Here is a 23,303-nt window from a genome sequence, read left to right on the forward strand (position 1 = left end):
ATGGAGGATCGTGTGGTACAAGTTTTAAATTATTATGCATGCATACGGCGTAATCCTTCGTGAAAACTTCTAATTAATATATCCCACCGTTAATTAACGCCATGCTCAAGCTTCAAGAATTATTCACTCATACCATGGCAGTCAATTTTATGGGTGAAACCGGGTGAGCCTGGAATAAACCACCAATTGCTGGCAAGCTAGCGAACTTTTTCAGGTGTATGAATGTATACACCAACTGGCGGATGACAGTTATTTTGTGATTAACGAACGCTATGGTATAAACTATGCAAACGGCCATACGATCGTCCTCGAGCGCTTCTTCTCACTAAACCCAACAAGAATGTACAAATTCCTAGGCCAAGTCAGGGTTTGAACCCGCATTTCGTGCCTGTATGTCGTTGAGAGGCAAGCACCACATATAACCACTCGGCCACGATCCGTTCTCAACTCATAATGTAAAGACACTGCCTAAAAAATATGAACTGCATTCGAACGCGACAGGATTTCTTACCATCCGCGAAGCTAAAGTAGAGCCAGATACGCCGTCAGCGGTTTTTGGACTCGTCGCAAAAGGTCCTGTTTAGTTGTGTGCCTGGTCATTGCTTTAGCGTTATACATGCGCAATGCGTGCAATTGGATCCAAGATTTGCCTCTGAACTGAATAGTGAAGCAACACTGATTGGATAATACTGCCACACAGACAAATAAGTTTGTTGAGACATTATAAATTTCTGCACTAGCTGCTATTTTGCACCTGTATGGTTAAAATCTATCAGAAGTTTGTCTGTGTTGTATAGAACTGAAAACTGTTTGCCCAGTGTCACTATACCCAAGCCCCTAGAGGCTACCACGATAAACAAAATGCTTTAACTTCACTTCAAGCAATAACAGTTTTAAAAAATGCTAGCTCAACTTTTTTTTGGTAAAGAGAAAAAACGTACAAACTGGCATGGAAAGACGCGAATTTTGTTTTGGATATATATATATATATATAAATTTTAAAGCTGAAGTTTTAAAGTGAGGTCGTATTGCGGATGTAGGTGCCAGGCACTGAGAGAGAAGGCAAAAGTCACTCTGACCGACACAGTTCTTATCGGATTTCATGCTAAGTTCTGAGTGGTGGATACGTCACAAAGGTCTGTATGAAATTCCACCCTAAAATAGAATTTATCCTATTCACATCGTTCAGACGCTATCATCCCCGTTACATGGCCATCTAGGTTTCTCATGTAAGGCGTTTCTTGAAGAGTGACGTCATTTGCTGGATAATTCCAAATTTGAATCCGGACTTTTATTGGTCATATTCGGACGAAAAGGCAGCTTATCTAATGAAATAAAACCTCCACTTTTTCCAGTTATCTTTGGTGTCTCTCTTTCTATATCATGTTTTCTGAATTTGTGACCTACGAATGAGAAAAAAATCAATTTATTTAGATTTATAGACATGAAAACCAGTGGATTCACCGAACACTTGTGATAAATCTGGCCTACATGACCACAGCGCAAGTCAAACAGCTCAAGGTTACGATACCTCGAATCTGAGCCGGATGCAAGACACAAATATGTGGATTTGTTTACTTTGGAACCCGATACTTCATGTACATGTACCAGCTGGCAACGCCCACACAATTAACAGATGTCTGATTCGATCTACCATTCTCAGATTTCAACTGGACATCAGCTATATAGGAAGTCTCGCGGCTTTCTATACTGTAAGACAGTTTTGTCTGTAACGAGATCACGAAGTCATCATGGCAGGCTACCAAATACTTCTACTTATCGGTGTATTTATTATATCAATTTGTACAGCAAAGGTAAGGAACAGCTGATATAACTCATGGTTCATTACACTTTGTGGTCTGACTTTTAATGAAGAATATACTGGTGAAGCGATTTTTAATTTCAATTTTATTTTAAAATATATACAGGGGAGAATATTTAATCTTTTTACTACGTTTATTATATGGTATCACATTCCTTATTTAGCTTGTAAGGTACATGTACTTGACGGAAGAGAATATTGAGGATGATTTCTAATGTAATACAGAATATGGATATGTGTAACTTTCCCCCGGGTCTGCCTAGTTTCCTCCCACCATAATGCTGGCCGCCGTCGCATAAGTGAAATATTCTTGAGTATGGCGTAAATCACCAATCAAATAAATAAATAAATATGTATAACAGCGTATATAATGACATCGCTTTCTCTTTAAGTATAAGAATTGAATGAACTCGTCACAACAACAATCACCGGAAACCATAATTATTATTACATCGATTTCAGAAAGTTTGAGTGGAAATTTGAGTCACTGAACAAGTTTTATTTACATACTCCTGAGTAAAGACACTCTTTTAAAATTGAAATATATACAATATTGAATCTAACATGTTGGCAGTAGAAGAGGAGGGAAAGTTTCTGTAATAGTAGGTAAAGACTTTCTGAAATGTTAGGAGCTTCACATATTACGAAATTATCAGAACATAATCTAGCACTGTCTTATGTCAAATTAACATTTCAGATGCTGTGTTCCGAATTACAAACATATAACTGACATTATGCTATAACATGCAAACAACAATTATATTCAGCGTAACATTTTAATATATTACCACTCATATTTTACTGCATGGAACACTTTGTATTTTAATTCTTGCCATAGGAAATGTTGATATTTAACCATCTGAGTTTTACAGAGTGAACTCAGTGATTCATTTAATTATTTGTAGGAGGCCGATTTCTCCGTTGAAAAGCTTCATGTTAATTCTATTATAACTCATCGCTTCGCCACCACTCACGTGACAAGTGTGTTGGTGAATTTAGGGTATTCCCCAAAAGAGGCCATCTTCGATATTCGACTGCCAAAAGGTGCATTCATTTCCAACTTCTCCATGTAAGTATTTATCTATTTATTTACTTGATTGTTGTTTGCCGACAAGTTCGGGACATTACGATGGATGTCAGTAGTGTGGGTGGAGCTTTGGCTCTCTATGTAAGTCGCTTTCGCATGTATACTTAGAAAATTAATTTGTCAGTTGTAACAGAAAGTCTGTTATTTAAGCGATGCTAGAATGTAGTCTATTATTATGATATAATACTGTGTCATATTCAGCAAAATATCCTGTTAGTCTAATAGAATCTCTGTGTTGAATTAATATAATAAGTACATCTTTATGTTGAATTAATAGAATAAGTGCGTCAAACATCGGTCGTCTTCGGTGTTAAATTTTAAAAGGCAACCATTGGTTTTCGTGTCTTAAAAACACATTGAAATTCAACGTCACTGAATGTAGAAAACGCACTTTGGATCCTTGGATCCAACTTTTCCGTTTTCACATAAATGATTTTATATGCATTGCAAAAAAAACTATAGACTGGATAATAAAGCCTTCACCTAAAACTGAAATTCACCACAATGTATGGTGGAAATGTTATCGCTGTGGCGTTAAATCATAAAGATTCAATCGTCCTGGAAAACGATAAAACCCGGAACAGAGGTACAGCATAGAGAGTATGTGCTATAGAGAAAAGTGGCCAATGTTATTATGTAAAAGATAGATGAAACGCTTGGCTTTTATTTCTTAATAGGTAGTATATGATATGGTCTAACATAAAAATTACAAAAAGGTTTCAGATTTGCTCTTGGGGTGTAAATATGGCCTTAATGCGCAGATTTCGTAAGGGCCCAATTTCCGGATATTTTCGACCACTGACGGAAAATATGCATAAAACAAAGGGGTAATGAATAAAATACGCCTCAAAAAGACTTTTTACTATTTTTGTTTTTCTTGGCATACCTTTCGTCATATTCCTTAAACCCATACTCTTCCGTTTATAGTACCTTTTCATGTATCCTTTATAGGGCCATTACTTGGAAATGAAACTTCGGCGTCCATCTTATGTGAGAGATTTGAGATTGTCGTTTATGTTTTCACCAGGACCATCGAGGACAAAGTTTACGTGGGTTACATAGAGGAAAAAGAGGCTGCTCAGAAAACGTACGACGCTGCCGTGGAACGTGGTCAGTCTGCGGGTCATATCAGGGCAAGGTACGATCCTAATGGGTATTCATAGTAAGTCCTACATAACAGGATCACGTTACTGTTAGATTATTGTTTAGGTTCTTCGCTAAAATCATATATCCACCTAATTATTTTTACACGAAAAAGGCGACATATTATCATAAGAGTATCAAGCAACAAATTCAAACCTTTTGGACTGTCTTAAATCAGTATTTATTTCTTCAAGTTCTTTGTGATATCATTGGAAACTGATAACTGCTAATATTCCCTTGACATCATTGAACAGTGATGAATGCTTATCTCGTCCTAATCTCATTGAAAACTGATGACTGCGTATCCTGCCTGACATCAGCGAAAAGTGATGACCGCTTATCTCCCCCTGACATCCGCGAAAAGTGATGACCGTTTATCTCCCCCTGACATCAGCGAAAAGTGATGATCGTTTATCTCCCCCTGACATCAGCGAAAACCATGAAACCATTGAAAAAATAAATGACTGCATGTTTATCCCTGACAAAATCACTTGTGTTTTTTAAAACTTACATGTAAATTTTTTTGTAGTTGGGGATATACTTTAACCAGAGAATTGGCTGTGTATGAATCTCATATTTGATGTTTATAGCTTGATGTAAATGACCTATTGTAAATAGCCCATTATAAGCAGAATTTCAGCGATTTTCTTAGAAACCTCGGCTAAGCAATTCATGCTCGCTTCATTGCATTTCCAGAGAAAGCAACAAATTCGCAGCCTCTGTCAATGTTGCGGCAGCCATGAATGTTACCTTCGAACTAACGTACCAAGAACTGCTGGAAAGACGACTGGGCCTTTACGAACACGTGGTCTACATTGACCCGGGTCAACCCGTAGCTGACATGAAGGTCGATGTGTACATCGTGGAATCTCGCGTGATCACAGAACTGAGCGTCCCACCAATAAGCAATGACCTTATCACAGATGTCATTATAGATGGTGGGTTCCTTGAGACGCTGATCTACTGTTAGATAACTGTTCTTGCATTGCTTTTATGTTCTTAATTGTAGCTCCATTAACTGCAGGCTATACTTTTCGTGCATTCATGTTAACCGACCTCATGCTATCAGCTTGTTAAAAGTAAAGACCCAAAAGGAATATATTTCTGCTGCAAAAGCGCATTGTGGGTTTTAACTACTGTGGGTTCTAACTAGCTGAATATTTTTGAAATACAGCTTGCTGACAGTTTTTTTGTGGAAACAATAGCCTACAGACTTCGAGTCTTCAAATGGATGTATCCTGTAGCCATCATTACACTGGAGATGGTGATAGTTCGACAAGAGTGCCATATAGCTTCCTTTACATCGTCCATTCGCAAATGACCTCAAAGAGGAAATTTTCTGACTGCACCGTTTTCCAGGTCTTGGTGGCAACATAGCGGGTAGACAACACTCGTACAGAGCGTTTTAAGTCGTCTTGCTTGCTCTGTCGATGTAAATATAAGTATGTACATCACATGTGGGAAAGTTCATCAGATGCTTGCCAAATTTTACTTCGGCCACTCCGTAAAAATGAACTATCCTTGAGTGCGGTTTTGAATAGGCCTACTAGTCAATCAGTCTATCAATCTTGTATATTTAACAATGTTTCCGCAATGTTTCAGACACAAATGAGTACGCCCGAATTGACATACTGTCAGAATCTTCGGCTCACATCGCTTTCTCCCCGACACCAGAAGAGCAGAGGCACTTCTCCGAGCAGGGGGTTTCCGGACAATTTATCGTCAATTATGACGTGGAGCATGAAATGGACGGCGTTGGAGAGATTCTGGTGCGTTCGTTCTGTCCTACATGAATCTTATTATTGATTTACAGATTGTTAGTTATAGAAATTTTACTTACACTGTGCCGATCAGTTGTAAGGAAACCCGACTGCCCCGGTTAAACCACCAACCTTTGACGAAATTACAGACGATCTTTCGTACCTGCATGTCACCTAGAGGCTCACACGCTATATTGTTGGAAGACAACGTAAGACTGTGCAAACGGACGCACGTGCCATCAAGGTGCCTGTACGAACAGTGACAATGGAAGGCGTGTGCAGATTCCCTATCCAGGGCTGGTATCGAACCAGCACCTCATTAGCTCCTGACTATGAATTGTGCACCTCTCTCATTAGGCTGTATCCCGTTGTTTGCATTCTGTGATGTTTAAATCTCTTTGTGAATAGCCTATGTTTATAAATCCGCATAGCCTGTATCTAAAAATCTGAATACCCTATGTCAGCGATGCAAGCAAACCAAGTTTGACTTCAACTTAACAATATTAAGGCATAGGCAGGTATTTGGATTATCACTACGTCTTTACCAAATCTCTACAATATCTTGCTTTAGTAAACATCACGTTTCTAGTTATTTAAAATATCATTTTGCTGGTTCCTCTCCAGTCGAACGTGGGAAGGCCTGCCATCAACTAGCGGATGGTCGTGGGTTTCCACCCGGTTTCCTCCCACCATAATGCTGACAGCCGTTGTATAAGTGAAATATTCTTGAGTGCGGCGTAAAACACCAATCAAATAAATCAATAAATAAATCAATCTAAGTCTAATTTTTTTCACTTGAAATTAATACAAAAGTAGGTTAGCCCCCAATATCCAAAGCGAAGTTTAATTGGCATTGTGGACACGAATAATGTATTCATTTGTTGATCATTAACTTAAGGAGTTTGTTATGTGGTTTCCTCCACATGGCTTTCCGGTTTCCTCCACCCATAAACTTGACTGCCGTCATATAAGTGAACAGTTCTTCTGCACGGATTTAATCACCAATCAGTGAATTAATATCCTGTGTGTATGATGGTGCACATTTGAAACTTGTAAGGCCACAAACGCAAATTACCAACGAATATACAATATCTTGAAGGCGATAACTGGTTAGACATGCAACTTCTAGGTTTCGTCTCATATCTAGGTGGCATTAGGCCATATTCATTCATTCTTTTATTCTCCATTCTCCAGGTAGTGGATGGCTATTTCGTCCACTTCTTCGCTGCCGGATGGCTCGAGCCTCTAAGCAAACGATTGATGTTTGTCATGGACACCAGCGGGTCAATGAGCGGGATTAAGATTCGCCAGATGAAGCAAGCTTTGGTGACTATCTTGAATGAACTTAGCCCGGATGATGAGTTTGGAATTCTCACTTTCAGCAGTGGTGTTCAAAAATGGAAAGGCGGAGAGATATTACCAGCCAGTCTCCAAAACATTGAACAAGCTAAACTTCATGCTGAAACCTTGATAGCTTCTGGGGGTGAGGCCTTTGGCTTTAATTTTGTTGCACAAAAGTACGACCCGTTAAAATGAAAAAAGTAATATAATTTTATAAAATTGTATGCAGCATTTATGTCAGCTTTATACAATGCCTTATGCTCCCTAAGACAATAATAACGTGATCATTTTGCTATTGCAGCAGAAAATGATATCCAATAATTTAAAATTGTTAATAAAATGTGGCCATTAAAATGAGCATTTATATGATATATATATATATTTTTTTGCAGGTACGAATATTAATGCCGCTTTGCTTCTTGGACTTGACTTGTTATCCGGCGACTCAGACAAATCAAACATGTTGATTTTCTTGACGGATGGTCAGGCTACATCTGGTGTTACCTCTTCGAGGAAAATTCTGGAAAACATCAAGACTTCAAATGACGATGTGTCCATTTTTTCGTTGGCGTTTGGTAGTGGAGCAGATTTTAGTCTACTTCAGAAAATCTCTGGTCAAAACAATGGCCTAGCCAGAAAGATTTATGAAGATGCTGACGCTACGTTGCAACTCACAGGATTCTACGATGAAATCTCGTCGCCGTTGTTGTCTGAGTTGAAAATAACCTACCTTGGAGATGTCGATAACAGTTCCCTAACTGAGAACACGCTCCATTGCCTGTTCGATGGGGCAGAGATGGTTGTGGCCGGTCGACTATCGCTGGACAACAACAGCAACAGTGTTCCCACCATCGACATTAATATAGAAGGGAACCTCGTGGATTCGACTCTTGTGATTGACCAGACGTTCAATATGACCGATACTACCCTAGAGGATATTCCCACAGCATCAGCCGAGGATATCCAAGAATTCACCCACAGGCTCTGGGTGTACCTGACCATAAAACAATTAGTAGCCACCACACGGCAGGCTTCAGATCCGCAAAAAGTGCAAGAGGCCAAAAACAAGGCTAAGGAATTGGCCTTGAAGGTAAACCAGCCCTACATAACGTGTACAGCTAATCCACAGAGCAGTTTTAGCTACATTAATAGAAAACTAACAAAAGAATTTATTAAGGCTTATCCGACTATCAACTGAAAAATAGATTCATTTATTTATGAACCATGTAATCGTTGTCTGGGTTCTCTGACGTCACATGACGTTTCGTTTATGTTGAGCAAAATTAGATCCACTTTTGTCCAATTTTGGACTATTCTGTAAAACGGAATTATTGTGAATCAAAAATGTTTACATGGCTTCACCGAGACGAATTACAGACCAAATTCGAGTTTTTGGTCGTTTTGCCCATTTCCAATAAAATTATGACCGTTTTTTTTCTTTTAGAGGCTTTGGCATAGCTATTATTCTGACGACTTGAATCGGTAGGAACATTATTGAACGCCTTGTTTGACTAAGGTATAGATCTCTGCTTTGGCAAATTCGCCTGAGGTCAAAGATACGGAATCAATCGGTATAGGTATATTGTTGTTTATAAATTAAGTTGAAATTAGTACAGTTAATTCTAGTATGATACAGTATTTCGTGCATACTCTAACTTATGTTGAGGAGTTTAGAAATCGGGGTTTGCATTTTCAGTACAACTTTGTGACACCGTTCACATCGATGGTTGTGACGAAACCCGGAGACGGCGACGAAGAAGACAAGGAGGTGATGGGCGGCAGACGGCAACATGATAAAGACGATGTCTTCTACGAAGGTAATATAGAATTCCAACATATGTCAACATATGTAACCGATATAAACGAGAAAACAATCTTTATAGATGCCGCCAAGCAAGTCCAAACAACCGTTAGCAGTTAATCAATAAACCCTAGGCTGTATCCACCTATCACGGCAATTGCCAGTAATAACAGTTGCAAGTGCCACTCGGCATAGACGATATTCTACACATCTCTTCCATAGGCATAGGGCGGACAAAACTTAGGCCGTGATTATTTGAACAAGGGAGAAGCTGAGAGCAATTATAATGTCTTTGTTAAGAGATAAAAAATCTCTTGTTACATGTGATGTTTGTAGACGTAATTCATCTTTGTGAACAGTTTCTTAATAAGCCAATATAACAACTTTTACCCCACCTCTATGCTACCACAACTCTCTCAACATTCCACATGAGTTATTTTCATAGTTTTAGTCCTGTATTCTTAGAATTGTTCGCTCAAATCAAGAACAGAACATGATCTCCATAAAGACCTTGAAATTAACAAAACAAACATCTTCAACTGCATATATCATAATCAATGAAAAAAAGTGATTAACTATGATATTGCCTTTACGCCGTTGCCACAGTATCCTGAAATACTACTGTATGCATCATTTTGTTTATGTTCATTCATGTTTTTCGACGTAATATCTCTTCCTGATGCCGTTGTCAACAACTCTAGTGTGTGGCTGATTAGTTCGAATGTAAAAAATGAAAATTGTTTTGGACTTTTTGGATTACTAATTTAAAAAAAAGTATGCAAATTTTCATGAGGATCTTTAATTGTTTTTCAGATTTGATTTCTCGTGAGTATTATCAAAGTTTTTTTTCATTTGTTTACACATTACATTTATTTCCTAAATAAGTTTACAAGCTAATGCTAATGTATGAAACGGTTGTTCATCCGTAATTATTATCATTCAGCTGTTTGTTACTTGTTCAAGTGTATAATTATTTAGTATTTATATACAATTATGAAATTAATCATGCTACTTTACAATTTTTTTTCACAAGATGTTTTTTTTTATATTGTCTCACGCAATATTATGAAAACAAAAAATGTACTTTTCACTCATGCGGATGCTTCTGCTACATTTCTCAGACTACGACTTACAACCTATGCCAATTCAGCCTCCACAATACGGAGGTAAGTGGATTACCAAATATCAAGAGATACCGGAGATTTTTTAGCAAAAAATCCAGATTCGCCAATGAAATCATATTTTCTGTAGTTACCGAGAATAGTTCAAATCATTGCCCTTTAGTAAATATCACACTCGTATTTGTTCTATTTATGGTGTTAAAAAGATTCTAAACATTGAAACATAATAATAATAGGAAACAGATTTTGAACAGTAACGCATTCACAGACTGGCTGATATTTTGTGAAAGCTAATTATTTGGGCTATTGTTAAGCAACAGTCAAACTCGATTGGATTTTTTTTCCCAAAAATCTCAGGTATAGCACGCGTTGTCACTCACCTGTACAAAGATTTAATGAGCTGTGATTTATATCTAAACGGTATTGAACTATTGATCTAAACGGGAATATGCTATATCATGTCGCTTACTATAAATGTACGATAAAGGACAAAATCGAGTCGCCATTATATTATTGAGATACCGTACATAATTGACTTTCCAGACCACTAAATGGGACACTGATAGGCTGGACAAAGAGGTGTAAATCGTAGCAGAATCACACAGATTTCTGCTGTTTCGCTGCGGTGATTGTGATACACTTTCAAAGTGTTATAGGAAAACTTATAAATACGGTACTGTCGACCAAAATGTGTGATGTAGAACAGAAAAGAACAAAGAAAACACGGCTTTTTTAAAGGCGGGTCGAGTTCCATATATTGTTGATGATTTTTCTTTAACTATACACTTCTGTGAACTTCTTTTAAACTTTTATTGTAATTTTCTACCCCAAAACTACTTATAATCTTGCCTTACTACATAATCTGTGTTTTCACTGGTATTCAATTTGTCCAGCTGAAATTGACTTTTTTGCCTATAGGTCCGTCATCTGGGTCTACATTCCATAGTCGAGGTAAGCCATGACAAGTCTCACGTGCGAACCACATAAGACATATGTCATATTTGCATAAAGCAAGTGGTTTTCAGCACCTCCGACGCCTATGAGGCTATTGGCACCGAACTTAAGGTCATTTTTTCACACATTCGTATGCTCTTAGGAACAGGACATTAACTTCCAAGTCAATAGGTGCTGAACTAGCTGCGGAATATCGCGTGTCTCCAGCATGACGTTTTACTGAGGCCGCACTTCATATAAATGCTTCGGTAAAACAACCGGTATACTTCAACACCGTAAACCCCAAGCAAACAAGTTAATTTACTCTGGAAAACAGCTGTTTAATATTTTAACAATTCGGTCCACTCGACTGTCCATACAAACGTCGTGATTGTGTGAATGACTTCTGCATGGTTGTTTCTCTGAACTTTTCAGAAAGTGGTGATATCATTATAATAATGCGAATGCTCTCTGTCCCCAGGATATCCGAGCCTGCCAGGATTACCTGGACTGAGTGGTCCATCCGGCTTAAGGCCTCGTTTGATGCTCAGTGAGTCTATGTTTTATCCATGAACAAACTGTACTTCTATATAAATAATATTTATCAATAGGACTATACATTTATAATACTTAAATGCTTCACTGTTTAAAATTTCAACGTCGGGAAGGAAGTAGTAAGAACAACAGCATAAATAGTCTCAGAAACTAAGTCCCTGTGTATTTCTTTGTTCGTCTTTTAGTGCAAACTTGTTCCCAGAGTTTCCTCATTAGTTTCCAGGTGTATTTATAGGATTAGTTTCCAGACGTTTTACAATATCAGTTTCCACGTGTATTTATAAGATTGGTTTACACGTGTATTTATACGATTGGCTTCCACGTGTATTTATAAGTTTGGTTTCCACGTGTATTTTAAGATTAGTTTTCTCGTGTATTACTATATGTTATAAATACCCTGATAGTATATATAAAGTGTATTAAAAGTCTTCAGGAAAGATAATGATGTCCAGAGCACTTGTTTATGTATGTCTATATGTTATAGGTGTATACATATATATATCATTCTATCACAGCTCTGAAGTAATGTGCTCTATCATTTTTTGCTACAGACAAGAAAAGGAAACCAGCATATAGCTGTAAGTATACCAGTAATTTAATCCTAGCTTTATGTTCCATTTGAATTATAGAAACGTTTACAAGTGCTTTAGTAACTATCAGATTTATTTGAAACTAAACGTTTCGTTAATAGGCCACTCAACAGGGAAAAAAACTGTATTGCAAACATGCAGAATAGTTCAAAATGTTTCGTCTTACCTGGGGCTAAAATAACAGTCTTAGTTCCAGTTCTCGCATAAACGGAGTATGAGTTGAGGTATTCAAACCAGCGTTATCATATCACTAATTAGCGCAGTTAAGATTGTCATAGGCTCCATATTGTGATTAAGTTTTCTGTTACCTATCCGAATGTACTACTGCGTGGGTAGGTATCGTGAACGAATAATTAAGGCGCTTACCCTTCAATCGCCAGGTACATCAGGCTCAGGTTCAAACCCGGTCGTACAATTTTTCAGTCATATGACTGCGAAGGAATCCTTAGAGTGCATTTGACGTGCTTCCTTGTTGTAGGACGTATTTCCACCGCTCTATTATCCAGTGCTGCTTCACTGAGGACAAGTAAGCCGCCCCGTTTGAGCTGTTGTAATGATACGGATCAACTATTAATTGCACTATCCCCTTAATGCTGAACGCTGAGCGAGGAAGTTACAACTTCCTCTTTTAGGGTCTTAGATGTGACTCGACCCAGGATTGACTCTGGATCTACCGCTCCCAAAGCGGACGCTCTACCAACTTGGCTATCAGGACCGGTCCTTGCTACCTTTAACACATGGCTACGAATAAGTTCAGTGTATAGCAACGTTAAAATAATATATCTGTTGTATAATGTGTGTTTATTATGCTAATTGTGCTGTTATAGCCCTTTTTGGATAACTTTTTTTTAGTTTGCAATCCACTCTTTTCCTATACTATTAGTGGTATTTTTTTTTCTCAAGTTTATAGAGTATACTTTGATATCGTTGTTTAGCTGTGTGTTTTGATATGTTCTTGTAGTTCCTCAATACACTACGATTAGACCAGTGTTTCACACTTGGGCTTCAAGGACAGCAGCAACAACAACAACAACAGGTTGGTAAGCTCATGCACCACTTGTGGCCCTGAGAGTATAGCGGAACTGGTGATCAAGAAAGACTTGATCAAAACTTGATCATTACTACTTTAGTGTTTTAGTATTATCAGTTTTCGCCTTGTTTAATTTTCAGTGCTTATATGTTTTATAGATACTAATAATACTGCTAATAAAAAAACTGTCACCACCGTTATGATGTGAAAAATTTTAATTTGATATCAAATGAACAAAAGTGAAACAAAGGACCTCTTGCAACTGGATAGGATATCGTCCCACTTCCGTGCAGTAGGGAAGTGTAATTTTTTTCATGCAGAAAAACAAGTAAAACTTACATAAATATTAAGCACAATTACTGAAGACTATGTTTGTGAAAAACTGGATTCATGTAATTTATACTTTTTGTTTTATCAAAAGACAGACGTAGGGACGAAAGCAAATTTTGCTAACTTAAGGCGTTCTCCAGCGGGAATTCTCTTCATAATGAAAATATGATTAGGTGAATCTAAATCATTTCCGCATATTTGGTGTCTAGTTAGTTCATATTTTCATAAATCGACAAAAAAAGGAAAAATAATTTGGAAGTTCAGAGGAACTCTACATTCACCATAACATTCCATTGCTTCCAACGCATTGTTCCTATTGGTCCAGTGATAATATGCGTACCTTGAAATTGTTGTATTGAACAGGTCAACGAGTCCGATTTCTATCATAGCATACTTTTTTTTAGTCGCTGACAAAGTAAGATAATGAAGGGGGCATTAATTTCAACCGGACAAGAAATTTCTTTATTGTATTTCTTCATATATTATCAAGCAGTATGAAACGTAAGTTTAATACAGTATTCTTTCAATGAAAGCTCAACGCCATTTACTTCAGCGAAACAGTATATCGTACAAATACGTTGAGAAAGGGGGCATATGCTTATCAGTTTAGCTTCCTAAGACACTGTAATATATTCATGGTACAATTCGTAAGACAAAACTTGTTTGAAATGCCAACATTAGACGAAAAATGTGTCAATTTATTTATTTGATTGGTGTTTTACGTCGTACTCAAGAATATTTTACTTATACGACGGCGGCCAGCATTATGGTGGGAGGAAACCGGATAGAGCCCGGGTTAAACCCACGACCCTCCGCAGGTTGCTGTCAGACCTTCATACGTATGGCCGGAAAGGAAGCCAGCATGAGCTGGGCGGAGCGAATGCATTTGTGTCTCCTGGGTCATTACGCTGCGCTAACGCACTAACCAACTGAGCCACGGAGGCCCCTAGACGAAAAAGTAAACTATCCTATGCATTTAACGGCATACTGTAGGCCGTTTAGTAACGAGTATTTTAGCTTGGTGTATTTCATCCGTTACACCTTTAACATAACTTCAACCGCATTTCGCAGACGATCTGTCACTGTGAGCAGGTTGGCTATCGAACTGAGGGACGATTTTCCGTCTTGTTGCAAGGGGTCCGTTTCTGAAGTATTTTGTATCTGGTTGAATAAAGCAATTCGTATCTAATTTCTCTTCGATTGTATTTCGGGATCGATGTAAAACCTATATTCAGTACAAGTGGTCTTTTCGGACGAAAGTTGACACCCATCCCTTCGGTAACAATGATCTTGTTCCTTTAGACATTTTACAATACGAATAACTGCTTAAGTGATCAAACGGTAATGAGTCTGTGCGATCGAGTACACAGGTAGCATATATTATTATATTATTATAATTTAGGTTAAATGCATATGTTTCGATATAAACAACAAATTTACATTCAAATAAATTTATTAGACTAGCATGATATCCTTACTTGGAACATTATTGTGCAACAACGATAATACCAAAAGTTGGTCCCAAATACTCACCATACAATACCATTTCTCTTGAAAAAAAAATATTAAAAATCATATTTACAAATAAGTTTTGATGCACTTTCATCTGACTTTGGCATCATTTTTATGTTTTTTTCTCCCGTAAAATAACATTGATGGGGTGGACAAAATTTTAAGTTCTATAACCCCAAAAATAAGCTTTAGGATCTTATTTAAATTTTCGTTCGAGCCAAACAACGTTTTAGCAAAGACGGTGTAGTAATTGAGGTGTCACAAATAGTTTCATTGGGGATCACAACAATTATAAAACAAGGATAATGTGATAATGTGCCTTGTTGTTGTGATAATGTGCCTTATCCTGGTGATAATGTGTCTGATAATGTGTCTGATAATGTACCTGACCTTCGTTATATTGTGCCTTGTTATTGTGATAATGTACCGTATCTTTGTGATTATGTACTTTATCCTTCTCATAGAATGATGATAGTCTCAGTGGACGGTACAATTATCATTTCAAAAAAAATACAACGGTCATTTAACGTTACGGTTAATTTAGAACATGAAAATACCTAAAACATAACTTTCAGCATAAAAAGAAAGTTTTCCGAGAGAATAAGACTTGAAATTCCAGCATTCCAATGTTATTAATGTTAACTTTGCTGTTCTCTATTATAAAAAAACGCTTTTCCTTTCTGTTTTGTATTAATGCTCATCAGAGATAAAAGGGTTATGATCAGAATGTAATTATTAATGCATATTAGGTCAATTTATAATGAAAGTAACCAACACGTTTGTTCTCCACACAGCACCTAAGAGACGACCGTATGTCACTACGACTCTTCCACCGAAGGTAGCGAAAGGTAAGCGGTGTATATATATATATATATATATATATATATATATATATATATATATATATATATATATATATATACACACATTGTTATTATTGTATTCAGAAGATTGGCACTTCTGTGATTTTTCGCAATCATTCTGGAAAATAACAAATGCTATTTGAAACAATGAAAGACACTGATAATCATCTTGTTAAACAGCACCACGATATAAATGACGCATTTTGATAATTTTTGTCCAAGCTTATATAAATGCACAATTATCAAACCGACATGGCTAATAACATCTGATAGCATTTCACTGAGTACATCTTTTCCGGTCATTCTCACTCTCCAGACGCTGGAGCATCATCACAACGGTCATCATCGTAGTCGTCGTCGTCATTTTCGCAATCGGAAAACAAGCCAGAGTTAATATCAGTAAGAACTGACACTGACAGTGTCAGCTTGTGCTATGATGCTCTTCCAGCCAGCCAATGGCATTGCATGATATTTACTTATTTATTTTAAACCCACGACCATCCGGACGTTGCAGGCAGATCTTTCCACTTACGGCCGGGGAGGAAGCCAGTATGAGCTCGACTTGAACTCACAGCGACCACATTGACGAGAGGCTCCTTGGCCTGTCGCGCTAACCAACGGATGCCCCTGTAAACACAATATTATGTTGTGGTGTAGCTTTCCACCATCCTGGCCATGCATTATGTCACTTTGAGGTAACTATGAAAATGGCTTTCTTACATTATGACTTCTGCTTTATTATTGCTTATATTTAGTTTCAGGTTACCTTCCGGCCGTAAATGTACGTTTAAATGACCAACAGTCGCCAGGAGTGGGGATGAACGTTTGTTTTGACATCCCATTGACCGCCACCAAACCCGAGTACACCATCCTCAGGACTGGGAATACAGGTGAGCAACGAATCACATATCAGCTTAGAATGTTGTTGAAGTTCAGAGTTGCTCTTAAAAATATATGATTTTTAGACAGTTGCAAACATGAGTAAATAGTTGAAAAACAAAAACTCTTATCTGCACTATTGTCGTTATTTCTTGGTGCCGAAACACTTTCTTAAAAGTAAATGGCTATCTGCATGCATACAGAAATTCGATTAAGCTAGAAAAGAACTGTCGCTAGGACTCCTGTAAGGCAAATATGCTCAGAATGTAGCTTTTTAACCAAGATATCGGTTAACAAAGACTGATTATATCCGACGACAACTAAAAAAGCAACTGCGTATTGTAACCCACAGTTAGTTAGCGCATAGGTGCGGAAAGTACCGAGTGTTAGCGAAAAAAATGCATTAAGCCAGCTTCATTATCTAGTGGTTTTAGGTGCCATATTATTCCGATTAATGTACAATTTTTTCATAGTCTTTAAACTCAATTTAACTAAATTTTATATATAAAGTGGCAACTTATTTATGAGTAAATAATAAGTCTGGACACTAATCATTTAAAGGAATTCAGCGTTTGCTAAGGAAATGTCTATATAGTAAGTTTGTATGAGTTGAAATTGATGGGACCAGATTATTACCACACGACCTGCATAGATCCAATCCGATCCGATGGTCTGGCTAATATACACTGTGGATGGCTCACTGTAGGTTGGCTCACCGACACGCAGACTATTGTTTGGATTTTTGATGGAAGATTCCAACGTCCAAAAATAAACATTTCCTCGGTGTAACGTTTTAGAATCTTGTATTACAGAAGGGCATTGGTTCATTCCTTCTCGCATAAAAATTTTGTAAGCTTTCTTCTATTCTTACGATATCAGACAGCAAGGGGAAGTGGGAGAGTAGCTTCTGGTACGCTCCAAAAACAAATCCGTTAATTTCACATAATACGTTTTCTGAGTGGGGGCATAATCACTCAGTGGTGGCATATTGATACAAATAATTATGTTGTCTACGGCACACTTGCCTTTTTATTCCATCAAGAATACTTTTGTTGATAGAACAGCGTATTGTGCTGTCTATAGCATATATAATATGATGTTATTATAACATAACTTGTTATACCATCACTTCGTTTCTGATATTTTTTTTTCAGATGTATCGGGCAAAGTTTCCCGCGGTTACACCAATGGGAAAAAGTTCGCTCAAATTGACATCAAAACGCCAAACATCACAGTAAAGATCACGACCCGAACTTTGCGAATCGACGGGAAAAAAACCATCGCCTGGTGGCAACTTAAAAAAGTTAACATTAGCCAAGGGGAAGTAACCGCCTCTGGTGGACTGAAGCTCGACCTCGGAGGCGATTTATATGTCACGGTTAATGTGTACGGTATTCAGAGCAGAAGATCTCGTGTCAAGCCTTTCCTCGCCGTCTCCGTGAACTCAGCTAACTGGGCGTACGTACAACCATCTGGCCTCGTGGGTGAGTATTCCGCTAGCTTTTGTAACCGTCTACATTCAGTAACCAATGTTACTGGCCAAGGAGGCTATGTTTCGGTTTGTGTGTAAGCCTATCAGCAACTTTATGGGTAAAGTTAAAAACAGGAATTTGGAAGAAAGTTTGGTCACATTCTGGTCTTAGCCGGGTTATAAGATCCCAAGATCGGGATCCAAGAATTAAAAGTAATTCTTCCCATTATTATCCCTTCTTATCTAGTGTGATAATTTGTACATGTATACATAGCTGTGTTGTCCCTTCCTATCTAGTGTGATAATTTGTACATGTATACATATCTGTGTTGTCCTTTCGTATCTGGTGTGATGATTTGTACATGTATATATAGCTGTGTTGTCCCTTCGTATCTTTTGTGATAATTTGTACATGTATACATAGCTGTGTTGTCCCTTCGTATCTGGTGTGATCATTTGTACATGTATACATAGCTGTGTGGTCCCTTCGTATCTAGTGTGATAATTTGTACATAGCTGTGTTGTCCTTTCGTATCTGGTGTGATAATTTTTACATATATATGTAACTGTGTTGTCCTTTCGTATCTGGTGTGATAATTTTTACATGTATACATAGCCGTGTTGTCCTTTCGTATCTGGTGTGATAATTTTTACATGTACATAGCTGTGTTAAATGTTTGTGATCTCGAAGAACCTTCTAGTCGTAATCTGCATTTAATGGATTCGCTTTTTCATTAAGAGTATTTATAATGTCGATTTATTTTGTCGTCGTTGAGATTTTAAATTTTTATTTTAAGTTTTAAAGAGAGAACAGTTGTTTGTATTTCTTCTGATCTTTTTTTTATTAATGACGACAAATGCTCACCCTTAGTCATGGTTGTTTAATAAGAAACGCGGAAGGAGAAGATTAAGATAACTCCGTTTTGTTTTGCTTTGCTTTTTTTCCAAACGGCTAGCATAAGGGTGTTGCACGCTGACGGCACTTTGGTAAAATTTTAAGCTATACATATTCGACTTTGTGTTTTATTACATCTCCCAAATACTTGATTTTTCAAAAAAATAAAAAGCGTTATAAAGATACGCACGTCCTTATTACTCGTTATTTTTTGCTGTAAAGTAAACACCCATGCATTTTCATGCATTTTTTTTCAAAGTAGTGGGCTCAATATTTAAAAATATTTATATTTGACTGATGTTTTACGTCGCACTTATATTTCACTTGTATGACGGCTGCCAGCGATACGGTGTGGAGGAAACCGGGCTCGGGGAAACCCACGACCATCCTCAAGGTGCTGGCAAACCTTCCCACACAGGATGGAAGAGAAAGCCAGCATGGACTGAACTTGAATTCATAGCAACCGCATAGGTGTGAGGATCCTGGGTCTTTTCCCTGCGCTTGGACGATGATCACTCGGCCACGAATGCCAGTATATTTAAATCAGAGTCTTGAAAGTTGTCTGTTCATTTTTATATGAAATAGAAAAGAAAATTAACCATGCTATTAAGATGCTTTCATATATGGCGTCCCTTACTTCATGGTGGAAGTATGTAGAGGCTAAGCTTTAGGTAGCTCTATGTTTGGGTGAATTGTGTATGTGATTTAACCATGAATATTCATTTTCATTTTTCATATCTAGGGAGAATTTTGAAGTTGAAAGAGCCCCAAGTGAAAGGAAACCAGCTGGTGTATAGGAAAAAAGTGCAGAAATCTGTTCCTGTGCAAGAATATACTTTGCTGGAAAACGACATTTGTAACCGCATTACAGATTCCAACATTGTCACTGAGTTATTAAAACTGTAACATACGTGTGGTATTAAAGGCTGACAAATGTGTTTACATTGTGCCAAATTAAGACTTACCATATAGCTCACATTGGCTGTGATCAGAATATTCAATCTGTAACGAATGATGGCATACCTGTATCGTACCTGTATCGTACCACACAAGTTAAATATTGAGAGGTTTTTAAATAAATAACATCTTCGAAGCAATGCAAAATGTTAAGCGTTCTGAGTGTCTGTTTATCTCTATTGACAACATTACAGTATAAAGTTCCCTGGTTTTACGGAACCAGTTTTGGGCTAAAGTCCATCTTCTTTGCAAAGAAAAAAAAAACCTTGAATCTATAAGACTACAATAATTTTGGGCTAGAGCCCCTTGGCTATTTTTTCACGCCAGATGCTGACCAGAAATAGGCAGAAACATTCTCATCTTGAAATCAGTCAGGTCGACGTGCCGCCCTTCATAGAATTCTGTTGGTATTGAATCTTAATGACTTTTGGAGAGACGTTTTGGTCTTATCAAATAAAGTGCTTAACCTACAGGTATATGTACGATAATATGATCTGAAATTCCATCCCCTGAAAAGAGAATTTTTACAAAAAATGTCAGAATCAGGCAATTTTAGCAACTTAGCAATCGTTAAAATTTTCGATCATTTATACTGTTTATCTTCGAGATATATAGTGATTATCATATAGATACAAAGGTAAAGTTTGGGCATCGGACGAAAAATAGAGAACAATCGCTTTTATATATGCATAGCACATACTGTCCCAAAGTACCTGCATGATCAGCCAGGGCCCAATTGTTCAAAACTGTTTAAATCAAAGGTTAATACCAGATTTATCGTCATGACAAGTCTTCAATTTAATACTTAGCCAAAAAGTGATTGGGTAACAGTAGATTAAATATGAACTAATTCTGCGGCTGTTATATTTCGACTTTTCGCAACTGCACTAGCTGCTGACTTTGGCTAAAATCATAAATATAAAAAATGACTTAATACCAGTATAATAGCCAATACACTGTCGAACAACTGGGCCCAGATGTGTAACTAGATGAAGCCGAATTAGATGGTTCGTTTCCATGGTATATCCCAAACGCTACGTCGGCAAATCACGAACAATTCCCTCATCTCCCGCAGCAGGCCGAATTATATAATGCTGTGTGGACTGGATGGTCCACGCCGTTATCAATCCAAGGCCCATGGCTCATTCTTCGGAGCAGTCGCAAACTACGACGGGCGTAATTTTCATGAGAAAATAGATAGTGAGGATACACTTCACTTTGGTAAATGCTCTTGAGGAAGCGTTCGAGAGCTTTGTAGAACGGGCCCTGGCTGTTTTAGCTGCGCAAACATTTTTGAGTGAAAGAACCGATAGGAAACTTTGGAGCCGTGTGAGAGCCACGGTTTGGGTCTATGAGAAGGTGACTGTTGAAGGCCATTGATCGTCAATGGCACCTAACTCGGCTCTACAGAGATAAAACCCATTGCAAGAAGTAGGGGAATACATTCCTTTGATAAGTTTCCCCAATTAATGTTTTTGACTAACTTGGCACATTTACCAACAAACCTCAAGAATAATTCTTTAGCATGATTCATTTTCTTATTTAGATGCGGGAGGATCTCAACCATGCACCCGGTCATTGTGTTTAGTGGAAACTTAATTGCTTAATCCAGACGAGGATTGCCTTATCGAGGTGTTTGTAGATGGATTGGCTGTGTCTAAGGTGGGGTGTGTTACGGATGCCGTCACTCTTGCAGTCGCATTGTACTACATATTCACCATATCCTATCCAAAGGAGTTGAACAAGACACTTTCGGTTATCCAGGGAGTAATCTTAAATATCCAAAACAAGAGGAAGCTACCACCTCGCGTATCGGTTCAACTAAAACAATTAAATGTGTTTTTAATTTGGCACAGACATGCCAAGCTGCCAGTAATTAGTGGAATGATGACAACATAGCAATTAAATATCTGTATTTTTCTGTAAATCGTGACTCACAGTTTTGAGTACAGTTTAATTCTGACAGAAAGTTTGTGTGATTTATGCCATTCTTAATGGAAAAGAGAGCTCAAAATGGAATTAAGCCTCACCAAATAGACAATTGACAATTACGTAACTAGAAAACACATATTTTTTTGGTATGAGTTTAGCACTTAAATGTATTGAAATGATTTATTTCTATAAGCTGGTCAATTTGGAGCTTACTGCCTGTATTTGGAAACTCTGTGGTCAAAGGAACTATTGAAACACTGAATACTGCTTAGAGTGGGGACAAGTGTTTGAGACGACAGATTACTTAGATAATGGTCACAAATGTCGCGATGAGAGTTGGCCGTCACGTGTAGTTGAATATAGAACTAATGCATTTGAATACATTTAACTCATTTGAATACATTTAACAAATAACATTGTACCAGTATGCTTACTTTTCAGTTGTCTGTCTGACGAATCTTAGGTCATTTTGTTAGCTTTCACTTTCGCTTACAAGCACTGTGATTACGTACACTTTCTTACCTTGACAGTCTGCACTTTGGCAGTCTAACCATTTGCGCTCTTGTCACTTTGACGGTCGTAAAATCGTCGTTTCCGAGATAGAATTTTCACTATCGCAAATTAATAACTGCGAAGAACTTATCAGTCTGAGTATGTCCGCCGACGAATACTTGGAATACTTGACGAACTGCTCTAATTTCACATTTGACTAACATTGGTTAGTCAGTTTGATGAATATATCCCGGACCAATTTGATGACTACATTTTAAAATTTGGCCAACCAAAATTCGTCCTTATTATCAATGTATATTGGTCAATGTGATTATCCTTAAATGGTCGTCTGCGAGATAGAAATTTGACCACACTTTATTTGTTAAAATGATTAAGAAATGCTTTTCAGTGGACCTGTCGGACGGACATAGTACACAGGTTTTTATAACCCTCTCAGACATAGAACACCGGATTACAAGGGCAATGTATGGGCTTTATAACCGTCCCGGACAAAGAACACCGGATTACAAGGGTTATGTATGGGCTTTATAACCGTCCCAGACATAGGACACCGGATTACAGGGGCTATGTATGGGCTTTATAACCGTCCCAGACTTAAGACACTGGATTAAGGGTAATGTATGGGCTTTATCAACCTGTGGGACAAAGTACACATGATTACAAGGGCTGTGTATGGGCTTTATAACCATCCTAGACATAGAACACCGGACTACAAGGCTATTTATGGGCTTTATAACCCTGACGTAATTTGCTTAAGAAGTTACAGTG

General features: G+C 37.7%; 1 protein-coding gene across 1 annotated transcript; it reads left to right on the top strand.

The window, feature by feature from the left end:
* Positions 1-1,685: 1,685 nt before the first annotated feature.
* Positions 1,686-20,039, top strand: LOC135467027 (inter-alpha-trypsin inhibitor heavy chain H4-like). The gene is made up of 15 exons (XM_064744782.1): positions 1,686-1,814; positions 2,728-2,891; positions 3,937-4,047; positions 4,749-4,990; positions 5,655-5,821; positions 7,007-7,295; positions 7,546-8,243; positions 8,850-8,970; positions 9,768-9,779; positions 10,076-10,120; positions 11,490-11,558; positions 15,820-15,873; positions 16,644-16,778; positions 17,922-18,251; positions 19,876-20,039. Exons 1-15 carry the CDS (start codon positions 1,752-1,754, stop codon positions 20,037-20,039), a joined length of 2,664 nt encoding a protein of 887 aa, XP_064600852.1. The 5' UTR covers positions 1,686-1,751.
* Positions 20,040-23,303: the final 3,264 nt, after the last annotated feature.

Source organism: Liolophura sinensis, chromosome 6, assembly GCF_032854445.1.
Source record: "Liolophura sinensis isolate JHLJ2023 chromosome 6, CUHK_Ljap_v2, whole genome shotgun sequence".
Lineage (NCBI taxonomy): Eukaryota > Metazoa > Mollusca > Polyplacophora > Chitonida > Chitonidae > Liolophura > Liolophura sinensis.